Raw genomic sequence first — 16,670 nt, forward strand, 5'->3', positions numbered from 1 at the left:
AAAAAAAAAAAAAAAAAAAAAGAAAGAAAGAAAGAAAGAAAGAAAGAAAGAAAGAAAGAAAGAAAGAAATGGAAAGGAAGGAAGGAAGGAAGGAAGGAAGGAAGGAAGGAAGGAAGGAAGGAAGGAAGGAAGGAAGGGAAAGAGACTTTTGATAGTCATTGAATCCTTCAAACTTGGGTCCCTGACTGAATAAAAGGAAGATGAGCACCAGCAGAATTCATCACTCTCTTCTTCCTGACTATGGACACAACCATGCGAACAGCCTTCTCATCTTCTGGCATGCAGCCTCTGTCAGGATGGTCTGTATGCCCTCAAACCAGGAGCCGAATACACTCCTCACTAAGTTGTTTTTGTCGCAGCAAACAAGAAAAGTAGATAGCCCAATGGGAGTGACCAAAACCCAGCCTGGGTGGTGACCCAATTTCTTTGATTACCAAGGGATGCCTCCTCAGTGCAATAGCAGATTATGGTCATCCAGATTTGAGACTGTTTTTATTTTTATTACTATGAGAAAGGAAAACACTGCCTTTGAGATTAAAGTGTTACACTGCCCTCATCCTGTGTATGCAAATGAGCTTCTCCACATATAAAGCAAAAGAAAATTTTTGAAAAACATAGTGGGTTCCTTTATGATAAAAATCACATTAAATTTGCTTGATCTTGTAGTTGCCGTGCATGTGCCACCTATAAATGTATTCACAAAGTTGGGCAATGACACTCATAGCAATATATTTAAAAATCAGTTTCTCACCACCAGAGCCACCATGACAGGTCCATGGATGATGTAAAGCAAGTGGGTTTCCGCACTCAGCCAGCAGCTGAAGAAAAGCAAGGGTTCATATCAGTACAAATGTGCTCTTTCTTTGGAATATCCTATTAAAAATCAACCTGATACTTACTTGTCGTTGTAGTAGAGGGCACGAGTGATGGCGTGGATAATGGTTGGCACTATCGGGAACCCTAAAATTGGGAAAAGCACAAATCAAACTCGGCCCCCAAGATTGCATAGATAACGGTGGTATTTTTGCAAAGATGGTTGCAAGTTGAGGGTACCTATCAAGACATTCCTCTGATGTTTGTAGACAAGTGATCTTTGGCCATGCCAGGAAGAATTGCTCCTGGCTCGAGCCACATCAGCATGTGGAGTTTGGCTAAGAGCATCCAGACAATTAAAGGCCTTTCACCAGTTCCCAGCTGCAGCAGGTACCTGGTAACTTGCACTGTGAGTCTTACTAATGCTGTTTTCTGAAGACGCTTTTGCTGATACTCTGAACTGGGACAAGAAAGTCTGTCCCAGTTGTTGTGGATTAGACTCTCACATGGCGAGATTCTGGGCCGGGCTTAAGGGATGTCAGCTGGGATGCTGACTGCCATGAAAGCCTTCATTGATGTCCATATGAATTCTGTTGGGTATCATTTTATTTTCCTGTTTGCTTCATGTATACTGATTCTGTTTCCTTTTAAAAGAATATTTTAGAAAAGCCAGTATATTCCTACCTATCTATAGTTCTGGCTGTGGCTTTTAGAGGAACTGCACTGTCCTCTCCCTTTTCAAAATTGAAGTGCTACTACAAACATAAACAAAACTCCCTTTGAGTTTATCTTTTAGAAAAATACAGAAGATATCCATTCAGCCTGCCAGATTATATATTTCTAAAATAACTTTTCTCACCACAAATGTATTCTAAAGTTGTAATTTTCCTTTAAAAAGACTGTCTTTTTATTCTTATGTACCTAGTACATGATAATACAGCTTGATTTGATCGAAGCATCTGTAGAAAGAGGTTTGTTGTTACAGTCAGGCTAAGAAAGGTGTCTCAGGAAAGAACTAAACTGGTACCCATCAAATTTCCATAAATGAGATGAAAGGAAGAAAGAAAGTCTAAAACGATTAGGTTTTTACATAAAATCATGTGGGTTTCTAAGTGCATAAATGAAATAATTCAATAATACCACTGATTACATGTTGGGCTTGAAATAATTTTAACCTGGACTATTTACACAACATACAATGGATGTGCTATTTGTAGTAGGTCTAACGGACTGCTTCCTCATTTGAATTCAAAGACCCAAAGTTATTGTCTAGATCTATTCTGAAATACTCATTTTAGGATTAGACAGCAAAAAAGGCATTTGGGAATCAGAGTCTACCACTCCACCTCACTGAACGACAGGCGTATTTCTTAGCCAATAAGTATACCCTACATCTAACTGCCAGGTCTCGCCACATTCCTATAGCTACTGTAGCTTTTTTTTTTTTTTTTAATGTACAGTTTTGGTTTTTCTCTCTGTTCCTGTTCTTCTAATCCCCAGGACTTGTAACAACCTGACCTTTCTACTAAAGGCATTGAAAATAAGAGCAATACTTATGCATCTCATAAATCATGGGATTCCATTCCGGTTTGAATCCTGGATGTGGAAACACGTTTGTTCACCCAGATCGTCTTCATGTCCCCTAAAGACTAGTTAGTGCCCAGAAATTAGCTTTGAGGGCATGCTTTCTGCATCCTAACTTTGGGGAATATTTTCAAAATATCAGTTGTGCATTATTTTATTGATATTGGAAAGTCTAGATCCCACGTTACCATTTTATATTTTCAATATGAAACCATACATTGCCAATAGAAAGTTTCTCTCTTCTATTACATCTTTTAACGTCTCTGTGAAACATTTTTCTTGAAAAGTTCTTTGGGGATACCTTTACTTGTGTTCCTCCCACACAAAGACAATGTTATTTCAAGTTCTAAGTGAAGGCTAATACTTTAAAACCTGCCACTCCAATGGTCTCATTTGTTTCAGGAGAGTTGTATTTGGCATTCTGAGTTTGTTTGTTCATTTTTTTGTTTGTTTGTTTTTTAATGGTAAGGAATGTGGTGGATTTTAGTTCCCTCCCTCCCTCCCTCCCTTCCATCCTTCTTTCCTTCTGTGTGTGCATGTGTGCAATCATGTGTTTGAGTGTGTGTGTAGGTAGAGGTGAACAGACCTTGGCATGCCCTAATAGTGAACTGCTGAATTCGGGTTACTTTCTGTCTTTTCAGATACCTAATATAAGGAGGAAACACTGCCTTTTTTTTTTTTTTTTTTTTTTTTTTTAACCTGTGGCTAGACCATTGAACCAGAGAGCTATTGCCTAAGCCAGCACTGATTGGCAGTGTTCCATCTTGTGACTGCTGTGAGTGTAATTATTTTTACATTTCTACTTGGATTTTGCTAATGCAGTTCTAAACATTTGCTGATCAAGGAAAGCTAAGGTATTGTATGATATGTCATTAGCATTCCTTCCTTTTTTATACAGGTAAACAACTTATTTTCCCCTTAGTATTGTTTATATGCTAAACGCAGATCCTTATTGAGCTGTATACAAAGGTGCCAACAAGCTTTATAATTAATTTACCATGAACCAGTTTGGAAAGAAAAGTATAAATGTTTCTTCCAACATATCCTTGTCACAGTTGGATGTCATAGGTGAGAGTAAATTTGTAGCTATATTTTGTTCTCCTGGAATATTTTCTGAGTTTTACACTTTTGAAACTCGTGCAAAGAAAATTCCATCAATTGTATTTCAAATGAAATAAGTAAACTAGACTTGAAAGAAATATGTGAGGGGAGTTCTTCAAGTGACTAGAATTCTGAGCATGTCCTTTTAAATCAAGACTGGAAGAAGAGTATAAATATGCAAAGGTGCAACTACACAAAGATGGGTCGCTCGCTCCTCAGAATCTAGTTGTTTGAAATACATACCCCAGCCAAGAAGATAGTACCAGCGCAGGCGTTGCTCGTCGGTAAACACAGCCATGACAATCAGAGTATGAAGATAGATCCCCTCGCAGAGCATCCAGAAGTAGTTGCAAGACATCATGTACTGATGGAAAAAGTGTAGAACCTTGCAACTTATCTGTTAGAAAGAAATGAAGATGCTGAACGGAAGGCATTGTTAAAGATGTGGTTGGAGGAGGAGTGCACTGATGAGCCAAAGTGTCTGCATTGAACTCTCAAGAATCACCCTGAATATTTGTCAACGTGTGCCCTCTACATTTACAAATTCAAGAGACAGTGTGAAAGTCACAAGTATTTTATGTAAATAGCTGAATAGGCTACTGAAATTGGAGGCCACAAAATAATTTCTCCATTAAATTCTGGAGACTAACCTAGACTAGAGCAGTTCTTTTTCCTATGAGGTGTCTGAGATTAACTTTTTTTTTTTTTTGTTGTTGTTGTTGTTTTTAAAGAACATCCAAGGGTTTGTCATTTCTTTAATCTTTCCTCCTCCTGTGGTTCATGAGGCAAATCACCCTAGACATCAATAGTTGCTTCTGAAGCTAATTGGATTCTTAGTAATGCCTTCTTAGCCATAAAAGAAGAGACCACCAGGGGAGAAAGTTCTCTTGTATGGACCAGGAGCCTATTCTGTTCCCAGCTTCTCTTTTCTATGTAGCCTTGTTTTCTACATTAGGAACCCAGGGTATGCCAAACCCTCTGCAAACATGAGGATTGTGTCTTCAGTGACTGCTCAGAGAACAGTTATGAATGAGTTAATTACGTATCTTGTAGTCACCTAATGGGAAAGCTACCAAGTGCATAACAGAATATCCCGCTAGTCCCTAGTCATTCTAGAACAGTCACTCTCATCCTGGCACCCTTGACATTTTGGCTGGAGATCTGGTTGCTGTTGCCCTGAGCTAGTTGGTAGTTAGCTGTTTCTGCCCTTATAGCTTCCTTCACCCACTCACAACAACGAAAAACGTCTCTAGGTGCTTTCAAATATTCTTTGTGGAACAAAGTGTCTCTAGTTTAAAAGCCCTAATTGGGGACAGCAAGTTTTAATTAATTTCCAACATCCACAAGGCAATGGCAATATAACTCAGCACTCCGATTAGAGAAACTGGGACGTGGTTTGCATGGTAACTATTTTACCAAATGGCATGCATTCTATTATGCTGCTCCTCCTCTGGATTGCCTTGCATCTAGCTGGAGCTAACATTTTCCTTTCATAAAGCACTGGGACAGAAAAGTGACTTTCCGTCTAAAGCACCTTTCTGGGCTTGTATATTTCTACTGAATTCGTAGTAATTGTAATTCATTGAATGGGAAGCGATAGACTGAGGGAGCCAACACATCTTCTGGTGTGCTTCTTTCTCCTTCGGGACTCATAGGAGAAAGCTGGCTTGGCTCATTAAAAGGAGCTACTATGTTTTCAAAGATAGAATGCTTTTCTGGTTCAGACCAGTAGGAAGAAAAATGTAGAAAATCTGCAACATTGGGAAATCTGAAGTAATTTGTTTGGCTTGGGATAGAACTAGCAGACCCCTAGCCCTGCAGCTCTAGCATAGATTATCTTCCTTTCCAGGGTTAGTTGATTGACTAGTAGTTCATCAATTTGTGTTTACCGACTACGGACTTGCAATGGTGGTTCCAAGACACCCAAACACCAGGAAAGTTGAGATTCTAGATTCCTTTTCAAGGTTACTCTTTGAAATCCCAGCTTCCCCAGAATTCCTAGAGCATGTGGTGGTTTTCTCTTGTGGGGAAAGGGATCAGTGTGCGGACATGATGATGGCCTTTGCCTGTGTGATCTAGAGTAGCTGAGGTTTCACGTTAACCAAGCTTCTTCTCATTATCTGTTGTCGTTATGTTTGGAGAAATCATTATAAAAACTGAATTAGCCAGCATTAACCCATGTGTCTAGGCACAGTACAAGGTGAGAGTTTTTTGAGGCCTCAGACGATGAAAATAATATTTTCATCCCATAATCAATATATAGCTTTTGTTTTCTATGTTTTGTGGACAGACACCTTATTTGATATATACTATCAACTCATTGATACTGAATTCATGGCCCAAAGCACAATAGAAACTTCTTGAAAGAAGTGTATTTCTCTTTTACTTTCTTTATAAGCATATTCAGATTTTCTTGTTTTGCCTTAAAGCAAATTTATCAAGGGGTAATTAAAAGCAATGGCCATATATTCCTTAACGGCTCTATTCTTGCAGAGTTCAATGCTTATGATCAAGCGAGCAGCCTTCTGGTGGCAAGACAGACATGTAAACAAATGTAATCATGCACAATGACTTCTAGAAATATGTATGTATATATATTCCAGTTAATCTGACTATTAAACTATTTTAACAATTGTTTCCTCAGATATATAACAAAGTCTGGCATTTAGGAGAATCAGTGAAGTTAACTAGAGGGGCTTGTTTTAAGAACACTAAATTCTCTACTTAATTTGGGGACAACCATCAAGGAGTGGAGTATGAGGTTGAACACATTAGCAGGTGCTGTAAAATGCTCTGCTCACACTTTGACTTCTGTTGTTTTGAGGGGACAGAGCGGGGTGTGGCAAGGCAGATTATTTTATACTAAGGGAGGTGGCTGACTATAAATTTACTTCTCAAATCCTTAGGAAAATATTGAAGCAAAATGGAGGAAATACAAAGAATCTCTCTCCTGTTTCTTTGGTTATTGAGGGACAATATATATATATATATATATTCAGAATTAGATTGAAATGGCTAGTGTGCTAACTCTTAAATGCTTTCCCCTGAACTAAAGCTTCCAATTTTGCATTCTGCCAAGTTTTGTTTTAAAACAGAAATAAACGTTGTTGCTCATTTGAGTGATCTCCAGTGATTCAGCACACTTATTTACATTTCCTTGGAAATTCTGTTTTCTCACCAGTTCACTTTAATACAAAACAAAACAAAAACAAAAACAAACAAATGAAAAAAAAACCCCAGGAGTGGGAAGCTGTGTTTATTTGATCAAGGGAAGAAGGGAAGATGAATCAATAATTAATTCAGTTTCTAAATATTTAACTTGACGTGTGGAAAGACATTTTTGAAGGAATCCACGCAGCAAAGATATGTGATCTATGTTGATTCAACGTTTAGGTTAATTTTAAAATTACATTAAATTTAACATCTAGGCCCCATGTTGAGTGAATCTACAGTTGCCATTAATATATAACTATTTCATCACATACGTTGGACTCCTCCACTACTATCTTAATGACTTGCATCCAATAATATTCAAAGAGAGGTGTGTAACAGATCCTTATACAATTTAAATGAATATAGCTCTATATATATATGACTCATAATGTTGCTCAATTGAGTGATTCAACTCTTAATTAATATTACTATTTAGTACAGAGACCAGAATTGCTTATTCAAGAGTGGACACAATCCTCATGGCCTTCTATTTTAATTAAATATTACTGAAATTCTTGAGAATATTTTTAGACATCAGGATATATTTTAGGGGGTCAGGCTGCTGACATCTATATAAAATGTATAACATTGAGCTAAACTCTCCTAAACTGAATTTTTATGTCATTTGCATTGTGGTTCTTTGTCATGTTCCTCTAAGTGTCCAGAAAGGGTATCTTTTGATGATGGCTCTCTCTAGACAAAATACTCACAGAAATCTTGTTGCTTTTCTCCTGGGTTCCCATTGGAAGAGTTGTTTTACTTTGCCCAACATTTAAAAAAAAATGGTATGTAAAGGTTCCATTGGACAAACACAGAAACTCTTTAGTGATTAATCCTTAACCCAATTTTCTAGTTCCTGTCACTAAGTAACAATGTATTGATGTTTCACTATTCCTCATTTATCCTGCATAATACTTGAAACATTGTTGTCCCTTTAAGCTTCATTTTGTGTCTGGTCAGTTCTTTGTTGTCTCTTCGTGGCATTTATAGTATCTGTATTTTGAATTTTTATGTATTTGGCTTACATGTTCTTGGGACTATTCCTCCCTCCCTGGTATTTTATGTATCTACTTCAAATTGGATAGTTACTCTTGGTTAACCGTTGAGTTTGCTGAATCTTTCCTTGTGGCTTCCAATCTGCAAATAAGCTAATCCAATTTAACTTATTTCCATTTCAGAACTTTTGCTTTTTGGTTCTAGAATTTCCCTGTAGTTCAGTTTTAGTAATTTCAACTTTTTGGTTAAGATTTTTTGTCTTTCTATCCACTCACAACTTTTAGCATAGTTATAATGACTACCCCATAGTTTGATCATTTTAACATCTGGCTAACTAATAGTTGATCTTAATTCTATTTTCTTTCTTGTATAGCCCAGGCAGGCCTAACACACATGGCAATTTTTCTGCCCTAGTCTCCTGAATGTTAGGATTACAAGAATGAGCCACCAAACAAGTCTGTATTTTCTCTTGACAATGGACCATACTTTCTAATTTTTAAAAAAATATCTGGTATTTTTGAACAATTTCTAGATACCAAAATTATTGGGAAGTTGTAGACTTTCTCGTATAGATTCTAGATTCTGTTGTATTCCTTTGAATTTTTCTTATTTGTTTGAATACGTACTTTACATGCCTAAATCCAAGTTCCCAGTTGAACTGTTGATACCTTAAATCTGAGCACCTTAAATTAAATCTTATTTAGATTTAATTATAGTCTTAGTTTCCTTTGAACATATATGATCAGATGGCATCAAACATATGTGTATATATATATATATATATATATATATATATATATATATACACATATACACAGAGCTTCAGCTCATCACCTTTCTGAGAAGAATACCCTTTCATTTTAGTGCACTGTAATTGCCCTATTCTAATATTACGGAATAGAGGAGCAACTTAGCCATCACCGTTTTCTCTTAAATCAGTCATATAATCTGTAATATTATGTGAGGATTATAACGGCTGGGTAAGCATGAGCCAAATTTTAAAGGAAAAATTTTTTCCCACAAAACTGGTTTTGCCATTTAAGTAAAATGAAGAACAGTAGGCCAGGGTTGACTACCCATTACAGGACAATGTCATGGCAGCATTCTTCTTTATTGCCCCAGCAAGTAGGTTTATTTTCAGTCCATATTTCCATAGGAAGCTGAAATAGGTAACTCTTGTCTGGTTTAATCCACTGTGGACTTTTCATTCCAGCCTTTCCCTCAGTCACTACTTCCATGGTCTCTCTTGTACCAGTGGCCCTTCACTGGGCAGGAGCAGCCATTTCTACCCTGGACTTTACAATCCACAGTGTCTGGATTTTGAGCACACTTTCAAGTTGATCTTTCTGTGGTCTCCTAGAATAGCACTGTGGTATAGTCTGGTGGCTCAACTGTCAAAGGACATGTGAGGGTCATGCCATTCTTGAGCTTGGGACTCTTTTGTCTTACAGAGCTAAGAGGCTATAAAAATGTAATCTGATTGTCTCAGCCTTTGAGGTGCAAAGTGCTCAGGTTCCCAGTAAAAACCAATTTCCCTGTATTGTCCCTTTTAGAGCCAGATAGAAAGTTCAGACAGACATTACTTTCTAGAAAATGATAAGTATACCGGAGCTTTGTTTAGATGCAACAAGAACAGTGCTTTTAAAGCTGCCTTATGGAGATCACTGAGTGAACAGATAGAACAAGAAAAGTGAAAATTTGGATATTATGGAAATGAAATGCTTAAATGACAGTGGGCAATTTTCATATCACTCAGTAAACTGAGGATCTATTCAGCCCTTGTTTATGGCATGAGTTATTTTGAACTTAATTTGAAAAAATAGAAGAAGGTGAAGCAATAAGATTCTTATCTCGGGTAATAGAGGGAAGATTAAACCTACCAAAAAAAAAAAACCCTTTGGAGGAGCAGAGAGCCAGAGATTCACCACCACTGTTGAGAGGGATGTTCTGTGCCCCTTTTTACCCCCACAACTAAATGAAAGCTCTTACAAGAGTGGCAAAACCATATTGGTACATATGAGATGGGGTGGCATCTCTTATCAAGAACTGATTTCTTCTTTTTAGTATATTCCCCTAATTATTGGGCAGAAAAGTTTTGTGACTCTTGGATATTTAGTGAAATGAAGTAGAAAAGCATATCACTCCTCACATTTAGTATACTTAGGAGAGAGAAATATCACTGAAAATCATAGTACTGTGTTTTTCTTTAAAGGAGACAGAGTCAATATGACATTTAGACATGCAAAGTGTACTGGTGAATTAGCTTTTATTCAATTTTATGACTATGGCTATAGTGTTCACATTATATTTTAATAAATGTTTGTAGATTACTAAACATTCCATTTCCAAAAAGTTTTTTCTGTTGTGTTTTCTTTTCTACTCTTATTTATTTGTTTATTTATTTATTTATTTATTTGTTTGTTTTTCTTCCTTGTCTCTGATTTTTTATGGTGAGGCAGAACCTTGGTTTCATATAATTTGGGTTCTTCAAATCACTGCGTTGCAATAACTTTAAATGCATGATTCTGCATGTGACTCAGCAGTGTTGAGAGCACGTTTCTCAGCCTTTGGTTGCCGGTTAGGCTGTCTCATTAGACATGGAGAACATTTCTCCCAAGAAAGATGGAACTTGGGGAAAAAAAAAAAGTTGAGTTTTCCCTGTTCTCATCTCTTCCCTCTATACTCAATTCTGTGGCGATAGGGGAAATGTCTTTTTTCCTCACACCTAAATGATAGGGTCTACTATAATCCTCAGAGATCATATTTTGGATGGGAAAAGATCCTCATGAAACGGGGCTTTTGTGAATGTACTTGCTGTAGATTATACCCTCTCAAGGTGAGAGAAAACAAATTCCACACTGTATCTTCCAGAGATGGTAATAGCTTCAAGGACCAGAAACCTTTTAACTGTACCTGCTTATGAGAATTCCTGAAGCCAGTTCTGCTTCCCCAGAGTGAACAGTCCTATGACACTTATTTATGGAGGATCAGAATTAATGAGCTCTTGCTGAGAAGCCATAACTATTCAAATAGAGAATGTATGTGAAACAAATCCCTTAATTTCTTTCCTCTGGGAAAAGGGTAGGCTGAGGAGTTGACAAGCAAGAGTTAACTTTTGGAATCATAATCATTTACTGTTAGCCTGCACTATTTATGATTTGGTGAGAGGTTAGGGTTGCCATACTTCCTCTCAGGGATGAAACAGAATTGTGAAAGAGAACACGTTTTGACATCACTTATTTCCCATGTAACTGAGTTAATATGGCAGCCCAGTCTCCTTTTTGTACAGTCTTAAGACAAGAGAACTTTAATTTTTAGACCTATAGAAACATATGTGCATGTGTTCATTCCTTTTTTTGTGATTAAAACAGCCAAATTTCAAAAATAGGTAGAAATATTACTCTCATATGTCTGGTTGCAAAACAGTGGATGCTGTGTGAGCATCCCTAGGGACTGAGCAGATGATGGCATAAAGACATATTGACACCTAATAGTATCACTTCTCTTCAAACTGATAACTGAAGTTGAATTTTTAGTGCCCAGTAAATATTTAATTTATAGGATAGAATTTTGTTGTTGTTGTTTCAGAGTTCCATATCTTTTCTTTAGGAGGTTTGCTCTTATATATCTAAAAGAATGAGTTTGTTGGATTAAAAATGAACTGATTGAGAGAACCAGCTTTTCATTTTTCATGCCATGAGGACAATCTGATTCTTGCACACTATAGAAAAGTGTTCTGTCTGTTTCTCGGGCTCTCCTATGATCTCATTGACATTTTCCCAGGAAGTCAGAAGCACAATGGCCAAGCTGGCCCTCCAGAGATTGCCTCACCAGTTTCATTAAAGGTTCTAGGCAATGGAGGAGCCACAGGATAGATATAGGATGGTTCGGTGATGGGCAGAATAGCTTGACTGGAAGAGTAACTTGGTATGAATATGTCACCCACTAAGACATCTTATGAAAGTGATAGCATTTAGCAGAGATCGCTAATGAATAAGAAGTTGCATAATCAATTCATTTGAAATGCTAAGCATAAAGATGTATGGACTTAGCCACAAGGTAACAGCAGAAACCTTGTGAACATTTAGTATTATGCTCTTAGGGATCCTAAAAGTCTTATGCTTCTTTTGAATTCTAGGAGAACTTCTTAAAACCAGGAAAAATCTTTTCTTGTTATTCTCATTTGATGGATACATTTCCACCAGTTCATTACAATTGTAATGGTGTAGTGAATTTGACTTTTTAGTCTATTTCAAGATGGTAACAAGGTCAGCAAGATCTCACAAACTGTGAGGATTCTTTTTGCTAGTAACAGCAGGGGAGCAAGCTGAGCAGATGGGAGAAAAAAAATCTATTTGTGAGTGTAAGTACTCTGCAACGTGACTGAGCACCAATCCTAAGTCAGTGTGGTTGATTATTCAGTGATTGAAATGCAACCCTTTAATGGAAAATGGAAGAGCTCTGACAGTCCTGAGAGAAACTTAGTGCATTGCTTGTACTTTGATGGCTAACTACAGAGATTCCTTGCGATGGATGAGACTGTTGTTTCTTTTTTTCTTTTTCTTTTTCTTTTCAAGAACATAAGGACATAGTAGATCATCAAGAATATAGAAAAGAGAGATAGGATCGAGTGAGATTGGGCCATCTTAAGTCCTATCTCCAAGTACTCATAATAGAAAAGAAATTTGCCTTCACAGAACTTTGGTTTCCTAACTTTAAAAATAAGGTAATATCTATTTCTCTCTGGGGATGTTGTTAGTGTTAAATTAAAGGAGATTAATTTTCTTTCAATCAGTTGTCATTTAAAAGGAAAAAAAGTCATCAAGGAAAACCCATTTGGTTATATACTTCTTCAGGTAAGACAAGACTTTGTGTCCATTATCAGATGGCATGGATTTTAAAGAAGAATCATAATGATTTTATGAATATATTCAAATGGCAAAAGTGTGGATTTCATAAGAAACCAAATTAAGCAGAAGCTTAATTTGCTATTCCACTGCTATGCCACTGTTATGCAGGATGATGTTCTGGGCAGATTTCATGCATTTTTGTCATTGAGTTGGCAGAACTGCCAAATGCCAGATTTGAAAGATGAGGCTATCTACAGATGCTTGTATAATACAGTTAAGCAGAGAAACAAAAGTTAAAATATGCCCTGGTCAGTCCTGTGTGCTAGATAGCTGCACCCTCTGCTTTCAGGTCCCCTCTCCTCCCCATCCCATTGTCCCAGATACATATAAACATCTCTCTAAAGCTGCTGAGGCTTCCTTGAACCCTCGTTTCTAGATTCAGCTCCGTTAATGGGACCCTCTACACAAACTAGCCGATGAGAATGAATTACGAGAAAACAAACCCCCACCCCCACCCACAGCCCGCCCTTTGTGGGTTTGTCCCAGGCTGGTTGTGTCTGGAGACAGAAGTCACGAGTCTCTGAAGTTCAATCCTCATCATACCACTTCACTGGCATGAGGGTCCATCTTTCCCTCGTGTGCACTCAGGGGTAAGGGTGGTGACAGTTCCCACTGCATTGTCCACATATGTGTGTTATGATGAAAAATATGCATCTGTCAATGTTTCAGAACAAACATGATCAAACATTGGCAATGTCATATGCAAGGTTTCACAGGCAAAATTACAACATTAGACTGTTTCCTGAACTGACTTTATAGCAACTGAACTTCAGCATCATGGGAATAGAAACTGGCGATTATTTCTATTTACTCAGTTGGCTAAAGTGTAGCCACATCTAGAAACTAATATGAGGAGAGAAATCTTAGAGAAAAAGAAAGAAAGTTGAAGACAAGCATGAATTATTGTAAGCAACCCTCAGGACAATTCTGACAAAAGGAATCCACTGTAGTTCTTGGCAAATGACTTCAGTTCTTCTCAAGAATACATAGAAGGATGGTGCAGAAGGCATGAATTTCATGAGTGTTTGTTTTGTTGACCTCGGGTTCTTTGTATTTCCTATGTTAATATGGATCTTTTCCAAGGCATACTAACATAGAACCCAGCCATATGTGTATGATTCATTTGGGTAAATGCACAAGTGCACACAGCTAAGGTGATTGTAAACGCCCATGCTGGAAGCATTAGAATGAAAATCAGTGGTCAACTGGACTTTACTTTGGAACACTGGTACAGTGTGACTAATATTATCTGTATTCCCAAGGGGTACTCAATATTTTCCCCGTAGATATTAATAGATCATTAAAATTGATAAATTATTGAGTATCCATATGCATATGCATTATTACACAATTTTCACCCATTTAACATGTACCAATTATTTTAAGAACCACTAATAGGCTTTCTTAATGCAAAAGTCAACTACGGAAGTCAATGTGATTATGCTTTAAGCCACTGATTAAGTCAGCGATTAGAACATGCTATCTTTAGGTACAGTGATCTTTAGAATAAAATTAAAATCAAAGCCAGATAGTACTTACAGGATCCCGTCGCACCAGATCTCCATTGGGCACAACCTCAACCAGGTGGATGATGATAATGATAGAGTTCAGAATATAAGTAAGGAACATGTGCTTGTGCAAGGTCACCCTCTGGCAGCTAAGGTTCCTGGGGAAAAATAACAGGAAAGCATTAAGGGTTGTTACATGATAAACTTCTTGGAGAGATGGTTTAGTACTTCAGATTTTTAGAGGAAAGCTTTAAAATTCATTTTCCAGTGGCATTTCATGGTTTGTGTTTCTCATGGTGGCTTCCAATAACAAATGTTAAGAGACTGAAAGCTATTTCCTATGGTAATAAATTCTTCTGCTTGGCTCAATCCTTTTCTACCTTGTGTGTTCTGGGTTTCTTCTCTACTTCCTTAACTTGTACATTTGTGCTAATGTTAATGTTCACATGAAAATAGAAATTTGAATATCCTAAAAATTCAATGAAAAGCCACCAGATATAGAAAGGTCTTATACGACAAGGAAAGTGATACATTTGGGGTCAGTATAGGTTCTCATACTTAAGGAATTCCTCTTGCTACTTGTAAACCATGCTATATGTTTCTCTCCCTCTTCATAGCTCTGCCTTGCTGTATAAATGCCATGTTATAAAATGGCCAGTGGTATCTTCGCAACTGGGTGGAAAGATACCTGGGTACCAGGGTGGAAAAAAAGATATCACTTTTTAAAATATCATTATTGATGTTATCAATAATTTATGATATTATCAATGGAATGGTCTTTCTGTATGATCAGGAAAACATCCAGAGAAGCATAATGATGAATACTGCACAAAGCAAAGTCACTTCTCCATACAATATGCAAATATGGCAGGGAATAACAATTAGTTTTTTATAGAGGATTAACATTTCTTCCAGATATCCTGATGGAATCTTGCTTTTAACAGCTTCATGGCTATCTATGTTATTTGTCTGTTTTGTTTTTCCCCTTCTACTTATCTCTGAGCCAAGGCTACATTTATTATTTTATGTGGCTAGAATTGTGGGGAATTGTTATTCTTTTACTTTTCTGTTGTTTTTTATTGGAAAAGAACTCAAAGGTAGACCTTCAGCATCATGTTTTTAATCAAAGTTGTAGTGAGTCATGATGATTTATTTATTTACCATGGTGAAGAACAATTGAGAAATGAACAGACATTCCAAAATTAATCATGTGATGTGATTACTCTGCTGTGTTCTGATCATTATAATTGAAAACACTCTCCTAATTCTAGTAATTAATTCTCCATGTCTTGTTACTTTATCTTCCCTTCTTCTGTTAAACCTTTTGTGGAAGGATCTTATTGATGATTTGTTTGTGTCATTTACTGCTCACTAAAAATTACTTAGGTGTAATACTTAATAAATATAAGAATTGTGAGCATGATACAGAAGAAAATGTAAAAAGATAAAGGAAAAGTAGTCATTGTGCTCAGGATGTGTTTATAGGTAATTAGTCTCCCTTGGGGTTAATTATATTTAGTGTCATCCAGAAAATATTTCAATAAAAATCAACTTAGGATTCTTTTATACTATGAGTCACTATATATTTAATGACATGTAACATACTTTAAGCATGGAGTATTGTATTTAAAACTCAAGAAAAACTCTTAATTTGTATCATTCTCCAGTCATTAGTAGTACCAACAGTAATGACCATAATAACAATGATTATTATGTCAAAGACTTATATTGCATTTGTTTTATGGCAGTTAATAATCTAAGTATTATCTGATTATAAATAATCAAATTATTTCTACATAAATCCTTTTCGTTTCTAATGTATTACTTAACCATGGTGTCTCTATAAAGAACATACATGCAGTGTATGTTAAATTTATACTTGTAAATATAGGTAAAACAGCTAGTGAGGTACAAATTATGAGTGCTTTATTTTGATAAGGACTCATTGTATACATAATGTTTCTAACTTTATTTTATGCATGTGTGAACATATTTCTGTGTGTGGACAGCTTGAGGGTACAACTACGCATGAGTATGGAGACTGAACACCATATTGGGGTCTTCTTGGGTTGTTCTTTTCTTTCTGAGACATGGCCTCTCACTGAACCTTGAGCTTGCCATTTCATTGTGATTGGCTGGGCACTGAGCCCCTAGTACCCATCTTTCTCTTACTGATTTCCCCGCTGCTAGGGTTATAGACAAGCTATGCCCAGCTTTAAAATAGGTGCTGCGAGTCTGTACTCATGTTCCCACAGGTGCTGCGAGTCTGTACTCATGTTCCCATGCTTTCATGGTAAGAACTTTACTCATGAGCCCTCTCTCCAGCCCCAAGAGTTTTTAACTCAGGATTTTAACTCAAATAGTTGCATTTGAACTTGAGGACTTGTGAGTGAAAGAAAACGGAGGATACTTTCTCATCAGCCCAGGATGGGGTAAAAGAAACTTTTACTGTAAGACCATAAGGTTCTTATGTGTTCACAGAATTACTACAGGAAGGAGGCGCGTAGTCATCGAAGATGATAAGAACTCCATCTTCTTCTCCTCA

At 36.9% G+C, this 16,670-nt stretch overlaps 1 protein-coding gene across 3 annotated transcripts in view; it reads right to left on the reverse strand.

The window, feature by feature from the left end:
- Positions 1-16,670, reverse strand: part of Calcr (calcitonin receptor) — a 79,214-nt gene that overhangs the window by 7,303 nt on the left and 55,241 nt on the right. For 2 of the 3 annotated variants that reach the window (XM_021190642.2, XM_021190641.1), the window contains exons 9-12: positions 14,157-14,283; positions 3,742-3,895; positions 900-960; positions 752-818 (exon numbers count right to left, since the gene is read on the reverse strand). In XM_021190642.2, the coding sequence (XP_021046301.1) occupies positions 752-818; positions 900-960; positions 3,742-3,895; positions 14,157-14,283 (409 nt within the window). Of the gene's footprint in view, positions 1-751; positions 819-899; positions 961-3,741; positions 3,896-13,160; positions 13,272-14,156; positions 14,284-16,670 lie in introns of all 3 variants that reach the window. The other variant, XM_021190640.1, reaches the window with a different exon arrangement.

This window comes from Mus pahari, chromosome 2, assembly GCF_900095145.1.
Source record: "Mus pahari chromosome 2, PAHARI_EIJ_v1.1, whole genome shotgun sequence".
Taxonomy (NCBI): domain Eukaryota; kingdom Metazoa; phylum Chordata; class Mammalia; order Rodentia; family Muridae; genus Mus; species Mus pahari.